The sequence below is a fragment of the Coregonus clupeaformis genome, chromosome 23 (genome assembly GCF_020615455.1).
Source record: "Coregonus clupeaformis isolate EN_2021a chromosome 23, ASM2061545v1, whole genome shotgun sequence".
Classification (NCBI taxonomy): domain Eukaryota; kingdom Metazoa; phylum Chordata; class Actinopteri; order Salmoniformes; family Salmonidae; genus Coregonus; species Coregonus clupeaformis.
The window spans coordinates 31309868-31330241 of record NC_059214.1 but is presented as its reverse complement, the minus strand read 5'-3'; the positions used below and the strand labels follow the sequence as shown (position 1 = coordinate 31330241).

The following is a 20374-nucleotide window of genomic DNA, read 5'->3' as shown; positions in this document are numbered from 1 at the left end:
ACCTATGATGAAAATTACAGGCCTCTCTCATCTTTTTAAGTGGGAGAACTTGCACAATTGGTGGCTGACTAAATACTTTTTTTCCCCACTGTATATACAGAATAATCTTATTTCACTGTGGAAAAGGGTCTGCAATACATGTCATGTTGGTATGATTTTCAGTTTGCTTCCTTTTGGCTGGTTTGACATTCGTCTCATTTACATTTACATTTACATTTTAGTCATTTAGCAGACGCTCTTAACCAGAGCGACTTACAGGAGCAATTAGGGTTAAGTGCCTTGCTCAGGGGCACATTAACGTCATTTAGCAGACGCTCTTAGCCAGAGCGACTCACAAATTGGTGCGTTCACCCCTATAGCCAGTGGGATAACCACTTTACAATTTGGGGGGGGTTAGAAGGAATACTTTATCCTATCCCAGGTATTCCTTAAAGAGGTGGGGTTTCAAATGTCTCCGGAAGGTGGTGAGTGACTCCGCTGTCCTGGCGTCGTGAGGGAGCTTGTTCCACCATTGGGGTGCCAGAGCAGCGAACAGTTTTGACTGGATCATAAGGAAAAATCATCTGTGCCTTTACAATGTCCTTCTCTAAACGGATTACTAATTTACCGATCTATTATCAATTTATAAATTACAATGCATGGAGAATACATAATATGGTTTTTCCACTTGTAACTGGCAGGTTCCTGCGACCTTATTCATGGTTTCCTTACGCATAAACATGGTGGCATTAAGTCAAGTCCAAAATACGGTGTTTCTGTAGACACACCTCCAAAACACCTTCATTTATTTGAGCTCCACCTAAAACGAAAAGTGTATGACTAGCATTCTATTCTCATGCTTAAGTTCAAGGTCAGAATATGTATAGAGAGAAAAGCGCATGAAAAGGGAATTGCATTCAATTTATGCAAGCTTAACCTCTTAACGATCAGACCCTTTTTTTCAATTTTCGCCTAAAATGACATACCCAAATTTAACTGCCTGTAGCTCAGGACCTGAAGCAAGGATATGCATATTCTTGATACCATTTGAAAGGAAACACTTTGAAGTTGAAATAAAAGAGAAAGGCCACAATATAATATTGCAATTTAGATTTTGGTCACTAGATGGAAGCAGTGTGTGTGAAAAGTTTCAGATTGATCCAGTGAAGCATTTTAATACTGGACTATTTTGTATCAAGTCTGGTCAATTGATACATTTTCAAGTACATAACTATAGAGAACATACAAAAATGATATGGTAATACAAAATGTAAGTTTACACACTCCCAGGAATGTCATACATGATGGATCATTAGCTTATACACTAACTTTCTAGGCCGGGCGGGGTGTGTGGAGCCAGAGACAGCAGGGGTTCAAACTGTAGAACACAGTTCATACATTTGAATATAAAAATGGATTTGATCAAACAAAACTATGCTACATTTTATCTCTGGGACCCTTAGGTTGACAAATCAGAGCAAGATATGTAAGTACATTATTTACCGTCAGAGGTGAATATATCAAACCAGTTGCAGTGATAATTTTTGTTGTTGATTTGCACTCTCCTCAAACAATAGCATTGTCTTTTTTCACTGTAATAGCTACTGTAAATTGGACAGTGCAGTTAGATTAATAAGAATTTAAGCTTTCTGGTAATATAATATATGTTTATGTCCTGGAAAGTTTGCTGTTACTTACAACAGTCATGCTAATCATATTAGCGCACGGTAGCTCCCGTAGAGGTTAAGTCAGGTCTGAATTGGGTCCATGTGCATACAGATTACTTGCCTGTCGTTTTTCCCTCGCTGTACTCTCTTTCATTCAGTTTCTTCTTCACATCAGCAAAGAATGGCTCCGCATTGACTGCTTCACATGAGGCTTTCGTTTAGGATGGTGGACCATTCTTGATAAACACGGGAAACTTTGGAGCGAGAAAAACCCAGCATGTTGCAGTTCTTGACACACTCAATCCAGTGCACCTGGCATCTTCTACCATACGCCGTTAAACGAGACATAAATATTTTATCTTCACATTCACAATCCATGCCTCAATTGCCTGAAGACAATTGTCTTAGAACAAAATAAATCCTTCTTTAAATCGGTCTCCTCCCCTTCATGTACACTGATTGAAGTGTCTTTAACAGGTGACATCAGTAAGGGGTCATAGCTTTCACCGGGATTCACCTGGTCAGTCTGTCATGGAAAGAGCAGGTGTTCCTAATATTTTGTACACTCAGTGCAGATGATCCCAATTTTAGCTCAAAGACGGTTGCAATTTGCGTATTTTTTAAAGTATTTGGATAGTCCTCAAACATAGACATCATATCTGAATTCCTCCATCTTTATGCACCATTGTTTTGTTTGGTCTTTTTCCTGTATTTTTTAGAAGCATCCAGCTGCAGACAGTGAGCGCTGAGGGCGCCCGGTCTGTGAACTTCTCAGATGGTGTTTTTGCTTCTCAGTTGGTATGTTCGCATGCAGTGTTCTAACGCCATGGACCAAGGCTATATACAGGTCCGATCAGACTGGCAAACACAGGTCCAATCAGACTGGCCAACCAGGAATAGGGCCATTCCGCCCCTGGCTGAAACCCTCATATTAAACACCAATGGTATTCACTAAGTTGCTAGGTTATATTTAGGATAATCTTTTACAGCTTTGTCATTATATTTTCTATTCTAAAATCATCGTATTGTATTATTTTATATATTTTACATGTGATAAGGCCACACAGAGAGCCAGAGATAATTACAGACACCTGTAATAATCTGGGTGGAAAAAATGCCACTAGATGTCATGTTATAAATTACATAAAATTCTTGAAAGTGACCAAACTTCAACTTTGTACGTTACCAGAAATATACCCTCCCTTTGCAACCCTATCTGCACCTATAGCGAACACACCCACAACACATGTAAACACACTGATCTATAATCAGCTCAATTTCTTTTCAACACTCAACACATATAGTTTGGGAGTCCACGAGGACCTGAGGAGTCGAACAAAATCAATTGAGATTCTCCTGGGGAGAGAGAGATATGACAGACTTCTTGATTGATTGACTGACAGACGATTAGCGTGATTGCTGATTGACAGGCAGCTGTGTGAGAGGGTGTGTTTGGTCCAGAGAGCATTACAAGAGCAGCAGTCTCAGCTAGTTTCCCTCCAAGTCACCTTGACCCTTAGCTCATCACAAGCAGAACACCATGCCACACAAAATGGGTGAGTCATTTGTAAGAGTCCTAAATGCTTTTGTGTGTTCCAGATTAGATGCCATTTTCACTTTGTCTTTATGCTAGAAGAAAAAGTTTATTTCATTGAGGAAGAAAAGCATTATCTTCAATACTTTGATGTGGCTTATCTGATCTGGTTGCAGCCGAGAAGGTTCTGATTGTGTACGCCCACCAGAGTACTGGGTCATTTAACGCTGCAGCTAAAGATGCAGCTGTGACAGCTCTGACTGCTCAGGGCTGTAAGGTGGAGGTGTCTGACCTATACGCCATGAAGTTTAAAGCCTCTGCTACTGTTGACGACATCACTGGTAACAGTCTGAACCATGCGTTACTTAATTACAGTAGTGAATGATAAGTGTGTAAGCTTGAGTGCCTATTAAATGCTTAAGGTCACAACAATTTTCTGTTGGCAAGAGCTTTTTCTGTTCTACCTCAACTTGCTTAGTCTCAGTCTGTTATGATTTATCAGGGGAGGTGAAGGATGCTGAGCACTTCCAGTATGGAGAGGAGACCATGCTGGCATGGAAGGAGGGCCGACTCTCTGCTGATATCACTGAGGAACACCGCAAACTCTCTGAAGCGGAGCTTGTCATATTCCAGGTGATCTCCTGCAGTACTGTTGAGTGTCTTAGGCTCAAAGTTGATGAAGCCAATTTTCCTAACCTAATTTTAAGTGTAGAGCCTTTAGTGCTTTTTGGATGGTGGCTGAAATGCACCCATTCCAGGTACTGGTTTTTGACTAGTGTCTCATCTCTCAGTTTCCTATGTACTGGTTCACTGTTCCTGCCATCATGAAGGGCTGGATGGACCGGGTGCTCACACTGGGATTTGCCTACACCTCAGAAAAGAGGTACAGCCAGGGCATCTTCAAGGTAGGGGATCTATGTAGATTACATTTTCAACCAGCAATGATCAAGAAATGACTCAGATTTTGCTCTTACTGTTACATCAGCTGTTGTACAATGACACAGGAGACATTTACTGCAATGGGCCTTTTAATAACACCACAAATGGTTGGTTTACATGCTCCTTCAAGGTTCCTCCCATTATGTGGTCCATTCATATCAATGTCTCCTCACCTTGTTTCCCTCCAGGACAAGAAAGCCATGCTGTCCTTCACCACTGGATCCCAGGAGTCTATGTTCAGTGCCAATGGTATCAATGGAGACATGAACGTCACCCTGTGGCCACTGCAGGTATGTTAGGCTTGGCTGACACTACCAGCATGTAGACTGCTGTACTGCAACGTGCTTTTGCTTTCTATATGTTATCTCCACTGGATGTCTGCTTTTATTATAAACATTTGACTTCCAGGTTGGAAAGTGCTAATTTTAATGATTGGAGGACTGCTTCAGTTGGACAAATCAATTCATGTTTTATATACTTTAGCATGGTTATTGAATAAGTTCATTCCCTCTCTTTAGAACGGCATCCTGCACTACTGTGGTTTCCAGGTTCTGGCTCCTCAGATCTTCTGGGCTCCACCCCACATCCCCGCTGATGCTCGGGACAGCATGCTGGAGGCATGGCGCACACGGCTGCAAGGGCTTCTGGGAGAAGTACCGCTTACTTTCACACCCTCTGACAGCTTTGATGGTGGGAGGGGCTTCCAGCTCAAAGAGGATGTCCAGGAGAAGCACTCAGCCAATGCGTTTGGCCTGTCTGTCGGAATCCACCTGGGCAAGCCCCTCCCACCCAACAGCCAGCTCAAAGCTGGGGTGTGAAGGATACTGGAGGACTGTCATCCCTACACATGCTGCTTATGCTCTAAATAACAAATAAAGATTGGCTTCCTTAAACTGAATGGTGTTCACTTTAATACCACACTTGTTATTCAATGCTTTAACCTAGGTTTCATAGTTGGTCAACTGACTAATTAACTCGTCTGCAGTCTTCCACATTTTCTGATGGCATTCAAGTATTTTGTTTAGTTCACTAATATTGTATGGTAGCCACTGGGTTGAGGCTCACTACTTTACAAAAGCAGCTTCATAACACTCAGTTCCATACTCTCCCCACGCAGACATGCTGTGACCTGTATGCTCTCTCACTGACGGGCTGGGTATGGGGTGGCTTGACCCCTCTCCCACATGCCGCTTTGGTTTGGGTCAACCGGCGGGGCCTGTACCCTGCCACTCAAAGCCCTCAGCTTCCATACAGCGGGAAGAAATTGATCCGTTTAGGAGAAGGCTTACCATAGGCAAGGTCGCAGAGGGCTTTCTTTACATTCAGCGCTAAGTTATTGCATTGTGCTATGAATACACTGCTTGTTACTCCAGATTAGGATTTCTGCAACTGTTTAGTGAAAATGTACCTCTAGGATCGGTTTGGAGTCAGGGGAGCTCCCTTGTTTTGGTGGGAAGCACTTAATTCCACAGTGGAGGCACATTGGGAACATGGTCCGAGCCCTTGGGTTCATCTGGGACTGCTGTTCCAAGACACAGGAAGCACAACTAAGGGCGAGCTCAAGCTTATTGCAGTGTTTGTGCGAGTGTTTGCCATAGGGCCAGGAGTTTTCCCTGAACGGGTAATTGAGGTTTGTGGCATGTAACCTGTCAAGGGTGGGTATATTTGAGCATGTATAGGCTCTGAAGCAGCCATGCTTGTCAGACATAGTTGCAGGGTTTGGGCCAGGGTATGTTTGTCTGGAGGAGATCACCCATCCTGCTCTGCTATGGTTGTCATCTCCCATACGCTGACAGGAAGGCTATTCTCCACAATCAATGGGAGGAAGTGGGTACTCGTGCCAGGATCGGCTGCTCTGGATATCTCAGGGAGGTAAAACAAGCACATCCATTCAGAACCTTTCTGGCACAGTGTTTGAAGCCTAAATGACTGGTGTTAATCACGCAAACCAACAGTTTTTAAAGGCACTGGTTGAAAATATCCAATAGAAGGCAATAGCAACTCAAAGTCGTTATAAGGGGAAAAGTAAGAACACAAACTTAACAGACATTACATTAGACCCCTTACAATGAGACAAAACACTGAATTAAATGGATATGACACTTAAGAGCAGTAACTATATATTTCCAGTTTGAAGGACTTGGAATAATATTACAGAATTTTTACAATCAAAAGACTGCATATTTGTTTTGACGGGGCAGTAAATTAGTTTCTCTGTCTGGGCACGACGTGACCTTAACGAGAAGTCAGTCATAAACAATTATGACCAAAAACAGGATATCAGTTATTCTTTTTCGTTGCAAGGATGCAGTGTGGCCACGACCAGATTCAAACCGTTTGAGCCCCTTCCTTCCATCCACCATATGGCCGGACCAATCAGTGTCCTCTGATAATCTGTGGGGCTGGTTTAGTTGATGACGACAATGAAAAGCACCTGTACTGGGTGAAGAAGTCGAAAATCATAACAATGGCTGCTCTTGAGGTTGGTGTTGATGCTGCTATAGCAGCAGTTATATCAGAACTGGAGGTCACAACTTAATTGAAGGAACAGCGAATAACTGCATGAAATGCTTTTCTCTGGGAGAAAATGTTTTCCCTCTTCTCCTGACTGGGTTTAGCCAAGAGCTTGCTTCACCAGCTAGCTCCACCGATAGTCAATAAGGCAGTGTACGGATACTTACAGTAAGACGCCAACCACTAGGTAAGAACGCAGTAATAACCTGTTCATATATAATACGTAGCTGCTAAATACTGATATAAAGTTCAATGGATTTTCCTGGTTATGTAGAAACAATTATTAGTTACCAGAAGAACTATCAATAATAGAGGTTAGCTAGCTGTTAAAAGGGTGTGTAGTTTAGTGGGTAAGAGCGTTGTGCCAGTAACCGAAAGGTCGCTGGTTCTAATCCCCGAGCTGACTAGGTGAAAAATCTGTCGATGTGCCCTTAAGCAAGGCACTTAACCCTAATTGCTCATGTAAGTCGCTCTGGATAAGAGCGTCTGCTAAATGACTAAAATGTAAATGTAAAATGTGTGTGTGTCGGTAGCTTCCCTCTCGCATGCGCTTGCTAACTTCACTTTCCCCCACGTTAACTAGGTATTTGTGTAACATAGAGAGGCTCGCCAGTCGTCATTTCATGTAATTGCTTTACATTCACTCAATGCTGCACGTATTTAATCTCATCCAGGTAAATTGGTCCACAAGTGTTGTAATGGCGAAGGTGCATAAAGATGGCAGCCCCCATGTACTTACAGTGGGTCCTCATTTAGTGTTATTGGCCTAAAGGTCTACTTCAATATATATCAATCAATCATTCCTTAATTCGTTCATCTCATTACACAGTATATGTCACGTCTGTCAGTGAGATGCGGTTGAAGAAGTCAGGCGCAGGACACGGACTCTCGGAAACGTACTTTAATCCGATACTGAAAAGATGAACACAGAATAACTCCACGCAGGGAGGCAATAACCCGCTCACAAACGACATACGTGAAGGGATAATTATAGGGCAACAATCAAACATAATGTGGAACAGGTGTAAACAATACAAACAAAACTAGACAGACACCGATAACATCGAACGGCAGCAGCGAGTACTCCGGGGACGACGAACGCCGAAGCCTGCCCGAGCAAGGAGGAGGAGCAGCCTCGGCAGAATCCGTGACAGTATACAAGTCATTCATGCCTTTAAATACAGTCAAGCATTTTAGTTACAAAACAAAATAACATATGGATCCTTAAATAATTTAACAATAAATAAACCACAACATGTCAGCTAAAGCAATTCCATTCACAAATGCATGCAACTGTTTTTAATCTTGGCTGTATTAAACACTTTAATACCTTTTTAGACTATATGGAATTGATTATATTTGTTTGTAAATTGTTATTGTACTTGTGGTGTTGTTTAAACTGTTCCAAACGGTCAGAAAAATATTGTAATCCAACAGAACATGTTTGAGACAAATACTGTAACAAGCACACAGCATGCACTCCTCCTACCCTCCTTGATATCCTTCTTATGTATTATTATAATTAGTATTATTATAGCTAAAATATTCTTTAATACATTTCAAGTTCATAAAAATTAACTTGGCAAGAGTCTATTGTCCTGCTGATAGCCCATCAAAGGTGGATGGCTTCTTTTTTATAACAATTTATTGAATGAATATTGCCCCGTAGCACTCACCTCTGTCATCATGAAGTGCTTTGAGAGACTAGTCAAGGATTATATCACCTCTACCTTACCTGTCACCCTAGACCCACTTCAATTTGCTTACCGCCCCAATAGATCCACAGACGATGTAATCGCCATCACACTGCATGCTGCCCTACTCCATCTGGACAACAGGAATACCTATGTAAGAATGCTGTTCATTGACTATAGCTCAGCATTCAACACCTTAGTACCCTCCAAGCTCATCATTAAGCTCGAGGCCCTGGGTCTGAACCCCGCCCTGTGCAACTGGGTCCTGGACTTCCTGACGGGCCGCCCCGAGGTGGTGAAGGTAGGAAACAGCATCTCCACTTCACTGATCCTCAAAACTGGGGCCCCACAAGGGTGCGTGCTCAGCCCCCTCCTGTACTCCCTGTTCACCCATGACTGCGTGGCCAAGCACGCCTCCAACTCATTCATCAAGTTTGCAGACAACACAACAGTAGTTGGCTTGATTACCAACAATGACGAGACCGCCTACAGGGAGGAGGTGATGGCTCTGGGATTGTGGTGCCAGGAAAATAACCTCTCACCCTCTCAATCGTGGACTTCAGGAAACAGCAGAGGGTGCACCCCCCTATCCACATCGACGGAACCGCAGTGGAGAAGGTGGAAAGCTTCAAGTTCCTTGGCGTACACATCACTGACAAACTGAAATGGTCCACCCACACAGACAGTGTGGTGAAGAAGGCGCAACAGAGCCTCTTTAACCTAAGGAGGCTGAAGAAATGTGTCTTGGCACCTAAAACCCTCACAAACTTTTACAGATTATTTTCCTAAATCCCTGTTTTTGGCACCTGACCACACAACTGGACAGTAGTCCAGGTGCGACAAAACTAGGGCCTGTAGGACTTGCCTTGTTGATAGTGTTGTTAAGAAGGCAGAGCAGCGCTTTATTATGGACAGACTTCTCCCAATCTTAGCTACTGTTGCATAAACATGTTTTGACTATGACAGTTTACAATCTAGGGATACTCCAATAAGTTTAGTCGCCTCAACTTTCTTAATTTCCACATTATTCATTACAATATTTAGTTGAGGTTTAGGGTTTAGTGAATGATTTGTCCCAATTACAATGCTTTTATTTTTGAAATATTTAGGACTAACTTATTTCTTGCCACTCATTCCAAAACTGACTGCAGCTCTTTGTTAAGTGTTGCAGTGATTTCACTCGCTGTAGTAGCTGACGTATATCGTTTTGAGTCATCAAAGCCAGTGGCATGTCATTAGTAAAGATTGAAAAAAGTAAGGGGCCTAGACATCTGCCCTAGGGAATGCCAGACTCTACCTGGATTATGTTGGAGAGGCTTCCATTAAAGAACACTCTCTGTGTTCTGTTAGACAGGTAACTCTTTATCCACAAAATAGCAGGGGGTGTTAAGCCATAACACACACTACCGGTCAAAAGTTTTTGAACACCTACTCATTCAAGGGTTTTTCTTTACTTGTACTATTTTCCACATTGTAGAATAATAGTGAAGTCATTTTCTTTGCTTATTTGAGCTGTTCTTGCCATAATATGTACTTGTTATTTTACCAAATAGGGCTATCTTCTGTATACCAACCCTACTTTGTCACAACACAAGTGATTGGCTCAAACGCATTAAGAAGGAAGAAATTCAAAAATTAACTTTTAAGAAGGCACCTGTTAATTGAAATCCATTCCAGGTGACTACCTCATGAAGCTGGTTGAGAGAATGCCAAGAGTGTGCAAAGCTGTCATCAAGGCAAATGGTGGCTATTTGAAGAATCTCAAATATAAAATATATTTTGATTTGTTTAACACTTTTTGGGTTACTGCATGATTCCATATGTGTTATTTCATAGTTTTGATGTCTTCACTATTATTCTACAATGTGTAAAATTGTAAAAATAAAGAAAAACCTTGAATGAGTAGGTGTTCTAAAACTTTTGACCAGTAGTGTACGTTTTTCCAGCAGCAGACTATGATCAATAATGTCAAAAGCAGCACTGAAGTCTAGCAAAAGTCTAGCAAAAATCTTTTTTTATCATCAAAATCATCAATTTCACTCAGCCAATCATCAGTCATTTGTGTAAGTGCCGTGCATGTTGAATTCCCTTCCCTATAAGCGTGCTGAAAGTCTGTTGTCAATTTGTTTACAGTAAAATAGCATTGTATCTGGTCAAACACAATTTTTCCAAAAGTTTAATTCGGGTTCGTAACAGGCTGATTGGTTGGCTATTTGAGCCAGTAAAGGGGCTTTGCTATTCTTGGGTAGTGGAATGACTTTTGCTTCCAGGCCTCCAGGCCTGAGTGCACACACTTTCTTGTAAGATTGAACATATGACAAATAGGAGTGGCAATATCATCTGCTATTATCATCTGTAATTTTCCACCCAAGTTGTCAAACCCAGGTGGCTTGTCATTGCTGATAGACAACCATTTTTTCACCTCTTCCACACTCACTTCACAGAATTCAAAATTACATTGCTTGTCTTTCATAATTTGGTCCACAGCGACATGAGAGACTGATCAACAACTACAGGAAGCATTTGGTTGGAGTCATTGCAGCTAAAGGTGGCACAACCAGTTATTGAGTGTAAGGGGGCAATTACTTTTTCACACAGGGGAATTGGGTGTTGCATAACTTTGTTTATTAAATAAATGAAATTAATATGTAATTGTTGTGTTATTTGTTCACTTATGTTCCCTTTATCTAATATTAAGTTTTGGTTGAAGATCTGATAACATTCAGTATCACAAATATGCAAAAGTAGAGAAAATTAGAAAGGGGGCAAATACTTTTTCATAGCACTGTATACATATATGTGGGTATTACTGAGGGTGGCTCCTGATAGTGGATAATATTTAACATGATACGAATTGTAAAATAAAATGGAGAAAAGCTTGGGCATATAATCACCGTACCTTCACCGCTATGCAATCTGGTTTCCGAGTGGGTCATGGGTGCACTTCAGCCACGCTCAAGGTCCTAAACGATATAATAACTGCAAATCGATAAAAGACTGTACTGTGCAGCCGTCTTCATCGACCTGGCCAAGGCTTTTGACTCTGTCAATCACTGCATTCTTATTGGCAGACTAAATAGCCTTGGTTTCTCAAATGACTGCTTCGCCTGGTTCACCAACTACTTCTCAGATGGAGTTCAATGTGTCAAATCGGAGGGCCTGTTGTCTGGACCTCTGGCAGTCTCTATGGGGTGCCACAGGGTTCAATTCTCGGGCCGACTCTATTCTGTGTATATCAATGATGTCGCTCTTGCTGCTGGTGACTCTCAGATGCACCTCTACGCAGACGACACCATTTTGTATACATCTGGCCCTTCATTGGACACTGTGTTAACAAACCTCCAAATGAGCTTCAATGCCATACAAGACTCCTTCCGTGGCCTCCAACTGCTCTTAAACGCTAGTAAAACTAAATGCATACTCTTCAATCGAACGCTGCTTGCACCCGCCCGCCCAACTAGAATCACTACTCTCGGCGGGTCTGACTTAGAATATGTGGACAACTACAAATACCTAGGTGTCTGGTTAGACCGTAAACTCTCCTTCCAGACTCACATTAAGCATCTCCAATCCAAAGTTAAATCTAGAATCTGCTTCCTATTTCGCAACAAAGCCTCCTTCACTCATGCTGCTAAACATGCCCTCGTAAAACTGACTATCCTACAGATCCTTGACTTCGGCGATGTCATTTACAAAATAGCTTCCAACACTCTACTCAGCAAATTGGATGTAGTCTATCACAATGCCATCCGTTTTGTCACCAAAGCCCCATATACTACCCACCATTGTGACCTGTACGCTCTCGTTGGATGGCTCTCACTACATATTCGTCGCCAAACCCACTGACTCCAGGTCATCTATAAATCACTTCTAGGCAAATCCCCGCCTTATCTTAGATCATTGGTCACCATAGCAACACCCACCCGTAGGATGCGCTCCAGCAGGTATATCTCACTGGTCATTTCCCAGAACCAACACCTCCTTTGGCCGCCATTCCTTCCAGTTATCTGCTGCAAATGACTGGAACGAACTGCAAAAATCTCTGAAGCTGGAGACACTTATCTCCCTCACTAACTTTAAGCATCAGTTGTCAGAGCAGCTTACCGATCACTGCACCTGTACACAGACCATCTGTAATTAGCCCACCCAACTACCTCATCCCCATATTGTTATTTACATTGTTATTTATTTTGCTCATTTGCACCCCAGTATCTCTATTTGCACATCATCTTCTGCACATCTATCACTCGTGTTAATACTAAATTGTAATTATTTCGCACTATGGCCTATTTGTTGCCTTACCTCCATAACTTACTACATATAAACACACTGTATATAGATTTTCTATTGTGTTATTGACTGTACATTTTGTTTTTGTTTATTCCATATGTAACTGTGTTGTTGTTGTTTTTATCGCACTGCTTTCCTTTTCTTGGCCAGGTCGCAGTTGTAAATGAGAACTTGTTCTCGACTGGCTTACCTGGTTAAATAAAGGTTAAATAAAAAATATAAAAAATACTTTCTAAAGCGCATACATCAACTTGGCATATTCATCCCTACAGAAGCCTATAGTTCAGGTCTCCAAATTTCATCCATGCAAATTAGGAGGGCACACAATTAAAATTCTGAATAACGGCACAGCTATTTATATACACTACATGACCAAAAGTATGTGGACACCTGCTTGTCAAACATTTCATTCCAAAATCATGGGCATTGATATGGAGTTGGTTCCCCCCTTTGCTGCTATAACAGCCTCCACTCTTCTGGGAAGGCTTTCCACTAGAGTGAACTACCACTTCCCGGCTGAGCCGTTGTTGCTCCTAGACGTTTCCTCTTCACACCTAGACGTTTCCACTTCACAATAACAGCACTTACAGTTGACCGGGGCAGCTCTAGCAGGGTAGAAATTTGACAAACTGACTTGTTGGAACGGTGGCATCCTATGACGGTGCCACGACAGCAGGGGTTCAAACTGTAGAAGCAGGGGTTCAAACTGTAGAACCCAGTTCCTACAATTTTATACACCTGTCAGCAACGTGTGTGGCTGAAATAGCCGAATCCACTCATTTGAAGGGGTGTCCACATACATTATACAGTGGGGAAAAAAAATATTTAGTCAGCCACCAATTGTGCAAGTTCTCCCACTTAAAAAGATGAGAGAGGCCTGTAATTTTCATCATAGGTACACGTCAACTATGACAGACAAAATGAGAAGAAAAAAATCCTGAAAATCACATTGTAGGATTTTTTCTGAATTTATTTGCTAATTATGGTGGAAAATAAGTATTTGGTCAATAACAAAAGTTTCTCAATACTTTGTTATATACCCTTTGTTGGCAATGACACAGGTAAAACGTTTTCTGTAAGTCTTCACAAGGTTTTCACACACTGTTGCTGGTATTTTGGCCCATTCCTCCATGCAGATCTCCTGTAGAGCAGTGATGTTTTGGGGCTGTCGCTGGGCAACACGGACTTTCAACTTCCTCCAAAATATTTTTTATGGGGTTGAGATCTGGAGACTGGCTAGGCCACTCCAGGACCTTGAAATGCTTCTTACGAAGCCACTCCTTCGTTGCCCGGGCGGTGTGTTTGGGATCATTGCTGAAAGACCCATCCACGTTTCATCTTCAATGCCCTTGCTGATGGAAGAAGATTTTCACTCAAAATCTCACGATACATGGCCCCATTCATTCTTTCCTTTACACGGATCAGTCGTCCTGGTCCCTTTGCAGAAAAACAGCCCCAAAGCATGATGTTTCCACCCCCATGCTTCACAGTAGGTATGGTGTTCTTTGGATGCAACTCAGCATTCCTTGTCCTCCAAACACGACGAGTTGAGTTTTTACCAAAAAGTTCTATTTTGGTTTCATCTGACCATATGACATTCTCCAAATCCTCTTCTGGATCATCCAAATGCACTCTAGCAAACTTCAAACGGGCCTGGACATGTACTGGCTTAAGAAGGGGGACACGTCTGGCACTGCAGGATTTGAGTCCCTGGCGGCGTAGTGTGTTACTGATGGTAGGCTTTGTTACTTTGGTCCCAGCTCTCTGCAGGTCATTCACTAGGTCCCCCGTGTGGTTCTGGGATTTTTGCTCACCGTTCTTGTGATCATTTTGACCCCACGGGGGTGAGATCTTGCGTGGAGCCCCAGATCGAGGGAGATTATCAGTGGTCTTGTATGTTTTCCATTTCCTAATAATTGCTCCCACAGTTGATTTCTTCAAACCAAGCTGCTTACCTATTGCAGATTCAGTCTTCCCAGCCTGGTGCAGGTCTACAATTTTGTTTCTGGTGTCCTTTGACAGCTCTTTGGTCTTGGCCATAGTGGAGTTTGGAGTGTGACTGTTTGAGGTTGTGGACAGGTGTCTTTTATACTGATAACAAGTTCAAACAGGTGCCATTAATACAGGTAACGAGTGGAGGACAGAGGAGCCTCTTAAAGAAGAAGTTACAGGTCTGTGAGAGCCAGAAATCTTGCTTGTTTGTAGGTGACCAAATACTTATTTTCCACCATAATTTGCAAATAAATTCATAAAAAATCCTACAATGTGATTTTCTGGAAAGAAAAATTCTCAATTTGTCTGTCATAGTTGACGTGTACCTATGATGAAAATTACAGGCCTCTCTCATCTTTTTAAGTGGGAGAACTTGCACAATTGGTGGCTGACTAAATACTTTTTTCCCCACTGTATATACAGAATAATCTTATTTCACTATGGAAAAGGGTCTGCAATACATGTCATGTTGGTATGATTTTCAGTTTGCTTCCTTTTGGCTGGTTTGACATTCGTCTCCAAAGATCATAAGGAAAAATCATCTGTGCCTTTACAATGTCCTTCTCTAAACGGATTACTAATTTACCGATCTATTATCAATTTATAAATTACAATGCATGGAGAATACATAATATGGTTTTTCCACTTGTAACTGGCAGGTTCCTGCGACCTTATTCATGGTTTCCTTACGCATAAACATGGTGGCATTAAGTCAAGTCCAAAATACGGTGTTTCTGTAGACACACCTCCAAAACACCTTCATTTATTTGAGCTCCACCTAAAACGAAAAGTGTATGACTAGCATTCTATTCTCATGCTTAAGTTCAAGGTCAGAATATGTATAGAGAGAAAAGCGCATAAAAAGGGAATTGCATTCAATTTATGCAAGCTTAACCTCTTAACGATCAGACCCTTTTTTTCAATTTTCGCCTAAAATGACATACCCAAATTTAACTGCCTGTAGCTCAGGACCTGAAGCAAGGATATGCATATTCTTGATACCATTTGAAAGGAAACACTTTGAAGTTGAAATAAAAGAGAAAGGCCACAATATAATATTGCAATTTAGATTTTGGTCACTAGATGGAAGCAGTGTGTGTGAAAAGTTTCAGATTGATCCAGTGAAGCATTTTAATACTGGACTATTTTGTATCAAGTCTGGTCAATTGATACATTTTCAAGTACATAACTATAGAGAACATACAAAAATGATATGGTAATACAAAATGTAAGTTTACACACTCCCAGGAATGTCATACATGATGGATCATTAGCTTATACACTAACTTTCTAGGCCGGGCGGGGTGTGTGGAGCCAGAGACAGCAGGGGTTCAAACTGTAGAACACAGTTCATACATTTGAATATAAAAATGGATTTGATCAAACAAAACTATGCTACATTTTATCTCTGGGACCCTTAGGTTGACAAATCAGAGCAAGATATGTAAGTACATTATTTACCGTCAGAGGTGAATATATCAAACCAGTTGCAGTGATAATTTTTGTTCTTGATTTGCACTCTCCTCAAACAATAGCATTGTCTTTTTTCACTGTAATAGCTACTGTAAATTGGACAGTGCAGTTAGATTAATAAGAATGTAAGCTTTCTGGTAATATAATATATGTCTATGTCCTGGAAAGTTTGCTGTTACTTACAACAGTCATGCTAATCATATTAGCGCACGGTAGCTCCCGTAGAGGTTAAGTCAGGTCTGAATTGGGTCCATGTGCATACAGATTACTTGCCTGTCGTTTTTCCCTCGCTGTACTCTCTTTCATTCAGTTTCTTCTTCACATCAGCAAAGAACGGCTCCGCATTGACTGCTTCACATGAGGCTTTCGTTTAGGATGGTGGACCATTCTTGATAAATACGGGAAACTTTGGAGCGAGAAAAACCCAGCATGTTGCAGTTCTTGACACACTCAATCCAGTGCACCTGGCATCTTCTACCATACGCCGTTAAACGAGACATAAATATTTTATCTTCACATTCACAATCCATGCCTCAATTGCCTGAAGACAATTGTCTTAGAACAAAATAAATCCTTCTTTAAATCGGTCTCCTCCCCTTCATGTACACTGATTGAAGTGTCTTTAACAGGTGACATCAGTAAGGGGTCATAGCTTTCACCGGGATTCACCTGGTCAGTCTGTCATGGAAAGAGCAGGTGTTCCTAATATTTTGTACACTCAGTGCAGATGATCCCAATTTTAGCTCAAAGACGGTTTGCAATTTGCGTATTTTTTAAAGTATTTGGATAGTCCTCAAACATAGACATCATATCTGAATTCCTCCATCTTTATGCACCATTGTTTTGTTTGGTCTTTTTCCTGTATTTTTTAGAAGCATCCAGCTGCAGACAGTGAGCGCTGAGGGCGCCCGGTCTGTGAACTTCTCAGATGGTGTTTTTGCTTCTCAGTTGGTATGTTCGCATGCAGTGTTCTAACGCCATGGACCAAGGCTATATACAGGTCCGATCAGACTGGCAAACACAGGTCCAATCAGACTGGCCAACCAGGAATAGGGCCATTCCGCCCCTGGCTGAAACCCTCATATTAAACACCAATGGTATTCACTAAGTTGCTAGGTTATATTTAGGATAATCTTTTACAGCTTTGTCATTATATTTTCTATTCTAAAATCATCGTATTGTATTATTTTATATATTTTACATGTGATAAGGCCACACAGAGAGCCAGAGATAATTACAGACACCTGTAATAATCTGGGTGGAAAAATGCCACTAGATGTCATGTTATAAATTACATAAAATTCTTGAAAGTGACCAAACTTCAACAGAAATATACCCTCCCTTTGCAACCCTATCTGCACCTATAGCGAACACACCCACAACACATGTAAACACACTGATCTATAATCAGCTCAATTTCTTTTCAACACTCAACACATATAGCTTGGGAGTCCACGAGGACCTGAGGAGTCGAACAAAATCAATTGAGATTCTCCTGGGGAGAGAGAGATATGACAGACTTCTTGATTGATTGACTGACAGACGATTAGCGTGATTGCTGATTGACAGGCAGCTGTGTGAGAGGGTGTGTTTGGTCCAGAGAGCATTACAAGAGCAGCAGTCTCAGCTAGTTTCCCTCCAAGTCACCTTGACCCTTAGCTCATCACAAGCAGAAGACCATGCCACACAAAATGGGTGAGTCATTTGTAAGAGTCCTAAACGCTTTTGTGTGTTCCAGATTAGATGCCATTTTCACTTTGTCTTTATGCTAGAAGAAAAAGTTTATTTCATTGAGGAAGAAAAGCATTATCTTCAATACTTTGATGTGGCTTATCTGATCTGGTTGCAGCCGAGAAGGTTCTGATTGTGTACGCCCACCAGAGTACTGGGTCATTTAACGCTGCAGCTAAAGATGCAGCTGTGACAGCTCTGACTGCTCAGGGCTGTAAGGTGGAGGTGTCTGACCTATACGCCATGAAGTTTAAAGCCTCTGCTACTGTTGACGACATCACTGGTAACAGTCTGAACCATGCGTTACTTAATTACAGTAGTGAATGATAAGTGTGTAAGCTTGAGTGCCTATTAAATGCTTAAGGTCACAACAATTTTCTGTTGGCAAGAGCTTTTTCTGTTCTACCTCAACTTGCTTAGTCTCAGTCTGTTATGATTTATCAGGGGAGGTGAAGGATGCTGAGCACTTCCAGTATGGAGAGGAGACCATGCTGGCATGGAAGGAGGGCCGACTCTCTGCTGATATCACTGAGGAACACCGCAAACTCTCTGAAGCGGAGCTTGTCATATTCCAGGTGATCTCCTGCAGTACTGTTGAGTGTCTTAGGCTCAAAGTTGATGAAGCCAATTTTCCTAACCTAATTTTAAGTGTAGAGCCTTTAGTGCTTTTTGGATGGTGGCTGAAATGCACCCATTCCAGGTACTGGTTTTTGACTAGTGTCTCATCTCTCAGTTTCCTATGTACTGGTTCACTGTTCCTGCCATCATGAAGGGCTGGATGGACCGGGTGCTCACACTGGGATTTGCCTACACCTCAGAAAAGAGGTACAGCCAGGGCATCTTCAAGGTAGGGGATCTATGTAGATTACATTTTCAACCAGCAATGATCAAGAAATGACTCAGATTTTGCTCTTACTGTTACATCAGCTGTTGTACAATGACACAGGAGACATTTACTGCAATGGGCCTTTTAATAACACCACAAATGGTTGGTTTACATGCTCCTTCAAGGTTCCTCCCATTATGTGGTCCATTCATATCAATGTCTCCTCACCTTGTTTCCCTCCAGGACAAGAAAGCCATGCTGTCCTTCACCACTGGATCCCAGGAGTCTATGTTCAGTGCCAATGGTATCAATGGAGACATGAACGTCACCCTGTGGCCACTGCAGGTATGTTAGGCTTGGCTGACACTACCAGCATGTAGACTGCTGTACTGCAACGTGCTTTTGCTTTCTATATGTTATCTCCACTGGATGTCTGCTTTTATTATAAACATTTGACTTCCAGGTTGGAAAGTGCTAATTTTAATGATTGGAGGACTGCTTCAGTTGGACAAATCAATTCATGTTTTATATACTTTAGCATGGTTATTGAATAAGTTCATTCCCTCTCTTTAGAACGGCATCCTGCACTACTGTGGTTTCCAGGTTCTGGCTCCTCAGATCTTCTGGGCTCCACCCCACATCCCCGCTGATGCTCGGGACAGCATGCTGGAGGCATGGCGCACACGGCTGCAAGGGCTTCTGGGAGAAGTACCGCTTACTTTCACACCCTCTGACAGCTTTGATGGTGGGAGGGGCTTCCAGCTCAAAGAGGATGTCCAGGAGAAGCACTCAGCCAATGCGTTTGGCCTGTCTGTCGGAATCCACCTGGGCAAGCCCCTCCCACCCAACAGCCAGCTCAAAGCTGGGGTGTGAAGGATACTGGAGGACTGTCATCCCTACACATGCTGCTTATGCTCTAAATAACAAATAAAGATTGGCTTCCTTAAACTGAATGGTGTTCACTTTAATACCACACTTGTTATTCAATGCTTTAACCTAGGTTTCATAGTTGGTCAACTGACTAATTAACTCGTCTGCAGTCTTCCACATTTTCTGATGGCATTCAAGTATTTTGTTTAGTTCACTAATCTTGTATGGTAGCCACTGGGTTGAGGCTCACTACTTTACAAAAGCAGCTTCATAACACTCAGTTCCATACTCTCCCCACGCAGACATGCTGTGACCTGTATGCTCTCACTGACGGACTGGGTATGGGGTGGCTTGACCCCTCTCCCACATGCCGCTTTGGTTTGGGTCAACCGGCGGGGCCTGTACCCTGCCACTCAAAGCCCTCAGCTTCCATACAGCGGGAAGAAATTGATCCGTTTAGGAGAAGGCTTACCATAGGCAAGGTCGCAGAGGGCTTTCTTTACATTCAGCGCTAAGTTATTGCATTGTGCTATGAATACACTGCTTGTTACTCCAGATTAGGATTTCTGCAACTGTTTAGTGAAAATGTACCTCTAGGATCGGTTTGGAGTCAGGGGAGCTCCCTTGTTTTGGTGGGAAGCACTTAATTCCACAGTGGAGGCACATTGGGAACATGGTCCGAGCCCTTGGGTTCATCTGGGACTGCTGTTCCAAGACACAGGAAGCACAACTAAGGGCGAGCTCAAGCTTATTGCAGTGTTTGTGCGAGTGTTTGCCATAGGGCCAGGGAGTTTTCCCTGAACGGGTAATTGAGGTTTGTGGCATGTAACCTGTGTCAAGGGTGGGTATATTTGAGCATGTATAG

General features: G+C 42.2%; 2 protein-coding genes across 2 annotated transcripts; both read left to right on the top strand.

The window, feature by feature from the left end:
* Window positions 1-3099: 3099 nt before the first annotated feature.
* LOC121536280 (NAD(P)H dehydrogenase [quinone] 1-like) lies at window positions 3100-5017 on the top strand. Its single transcript, XM_041843546.2, has 6 exons — window positions 3100-3202; window positions 3357-3521; window positions 3683-3813; window positions 3972-4085; window positions 4308-4409; window positions 4638-5017. The coding sequence occupies exons 1-6, from the start codon at window positions 3187-3189 to the stop codon at window positions 4935-4937; spliced, it is 828 nt and encodes a 275-aa protein (XP_041699480.1). The 5' UTR covers window positions 3100-3186; the 3' UTR covers window positions 4938-5017.
* A 12663-nt stretch (window positions 5018-17680) lies between these two features.
* Window positions 17681-19592, top strand: LOC121536281 (NAD(P)H dehydrogenase [quinone] 1-like). Its single transcript, XM_041843547.2, has 6 exons — window positions 17681-17777; window positions 17932-18096; window positions 18258-18388; window positions 18547-18660; window positions 18883-18984; window positions 19213-19592. Exons 1-6 carry the CDS (start codon window positions 17762-17764, stop codon window positions 19510-19512), a joined length of 828 nt encoding a protein of 275 aa, XP_041699481.1. The 5' UTR covers window positions 17681-17761; the 3' UTR covers window positions 19513-19592.
* Window positions 19593-20374: the final 782 nt, after the last annotated feature.

What these genes read in the sequence shown, in the direction of transcription:
- LOC121536280 (XM_041843546.2), top strand. An exon ending in TACTGTTGACGACATCACTG is followed by an intron (nt 3,522 to 3,682) that starts GTAACAGTCTGA and finishes ATGATTTATCAG; the next exon opens with GGGAGGTGAAGGATGCTGAG. An exon ending in ACAGCCAGGGCATCTTCAAG is followed by an intron (nt 4,086 to 4,307) that starts GTAGGGGATCTA and finishes GTTTCCCTCCAG; the next exon opens with GACAAGAAAGCCATGCTGTC.
- LOC121536281 (XM_041843547.2), top strand. An exon ending in CGGAGCTTGTCATATTCCAG is followed by an intron (nt 18,389 to 18,546) that starts GTGATCTCCTGC and finishes CTCATCTCTCAG; the next exon opens with TTTCCTATGTACTGGTTCAC. An exon ending in TCACCCTGTGGCCACTGCAG is followed by an intron (nt 18,985 to 19,212) that starts GTATGTTAGGCT and finishes CCCTCTCTTTAG; the next exon opens with AACGGCATCCTGCACTACTG.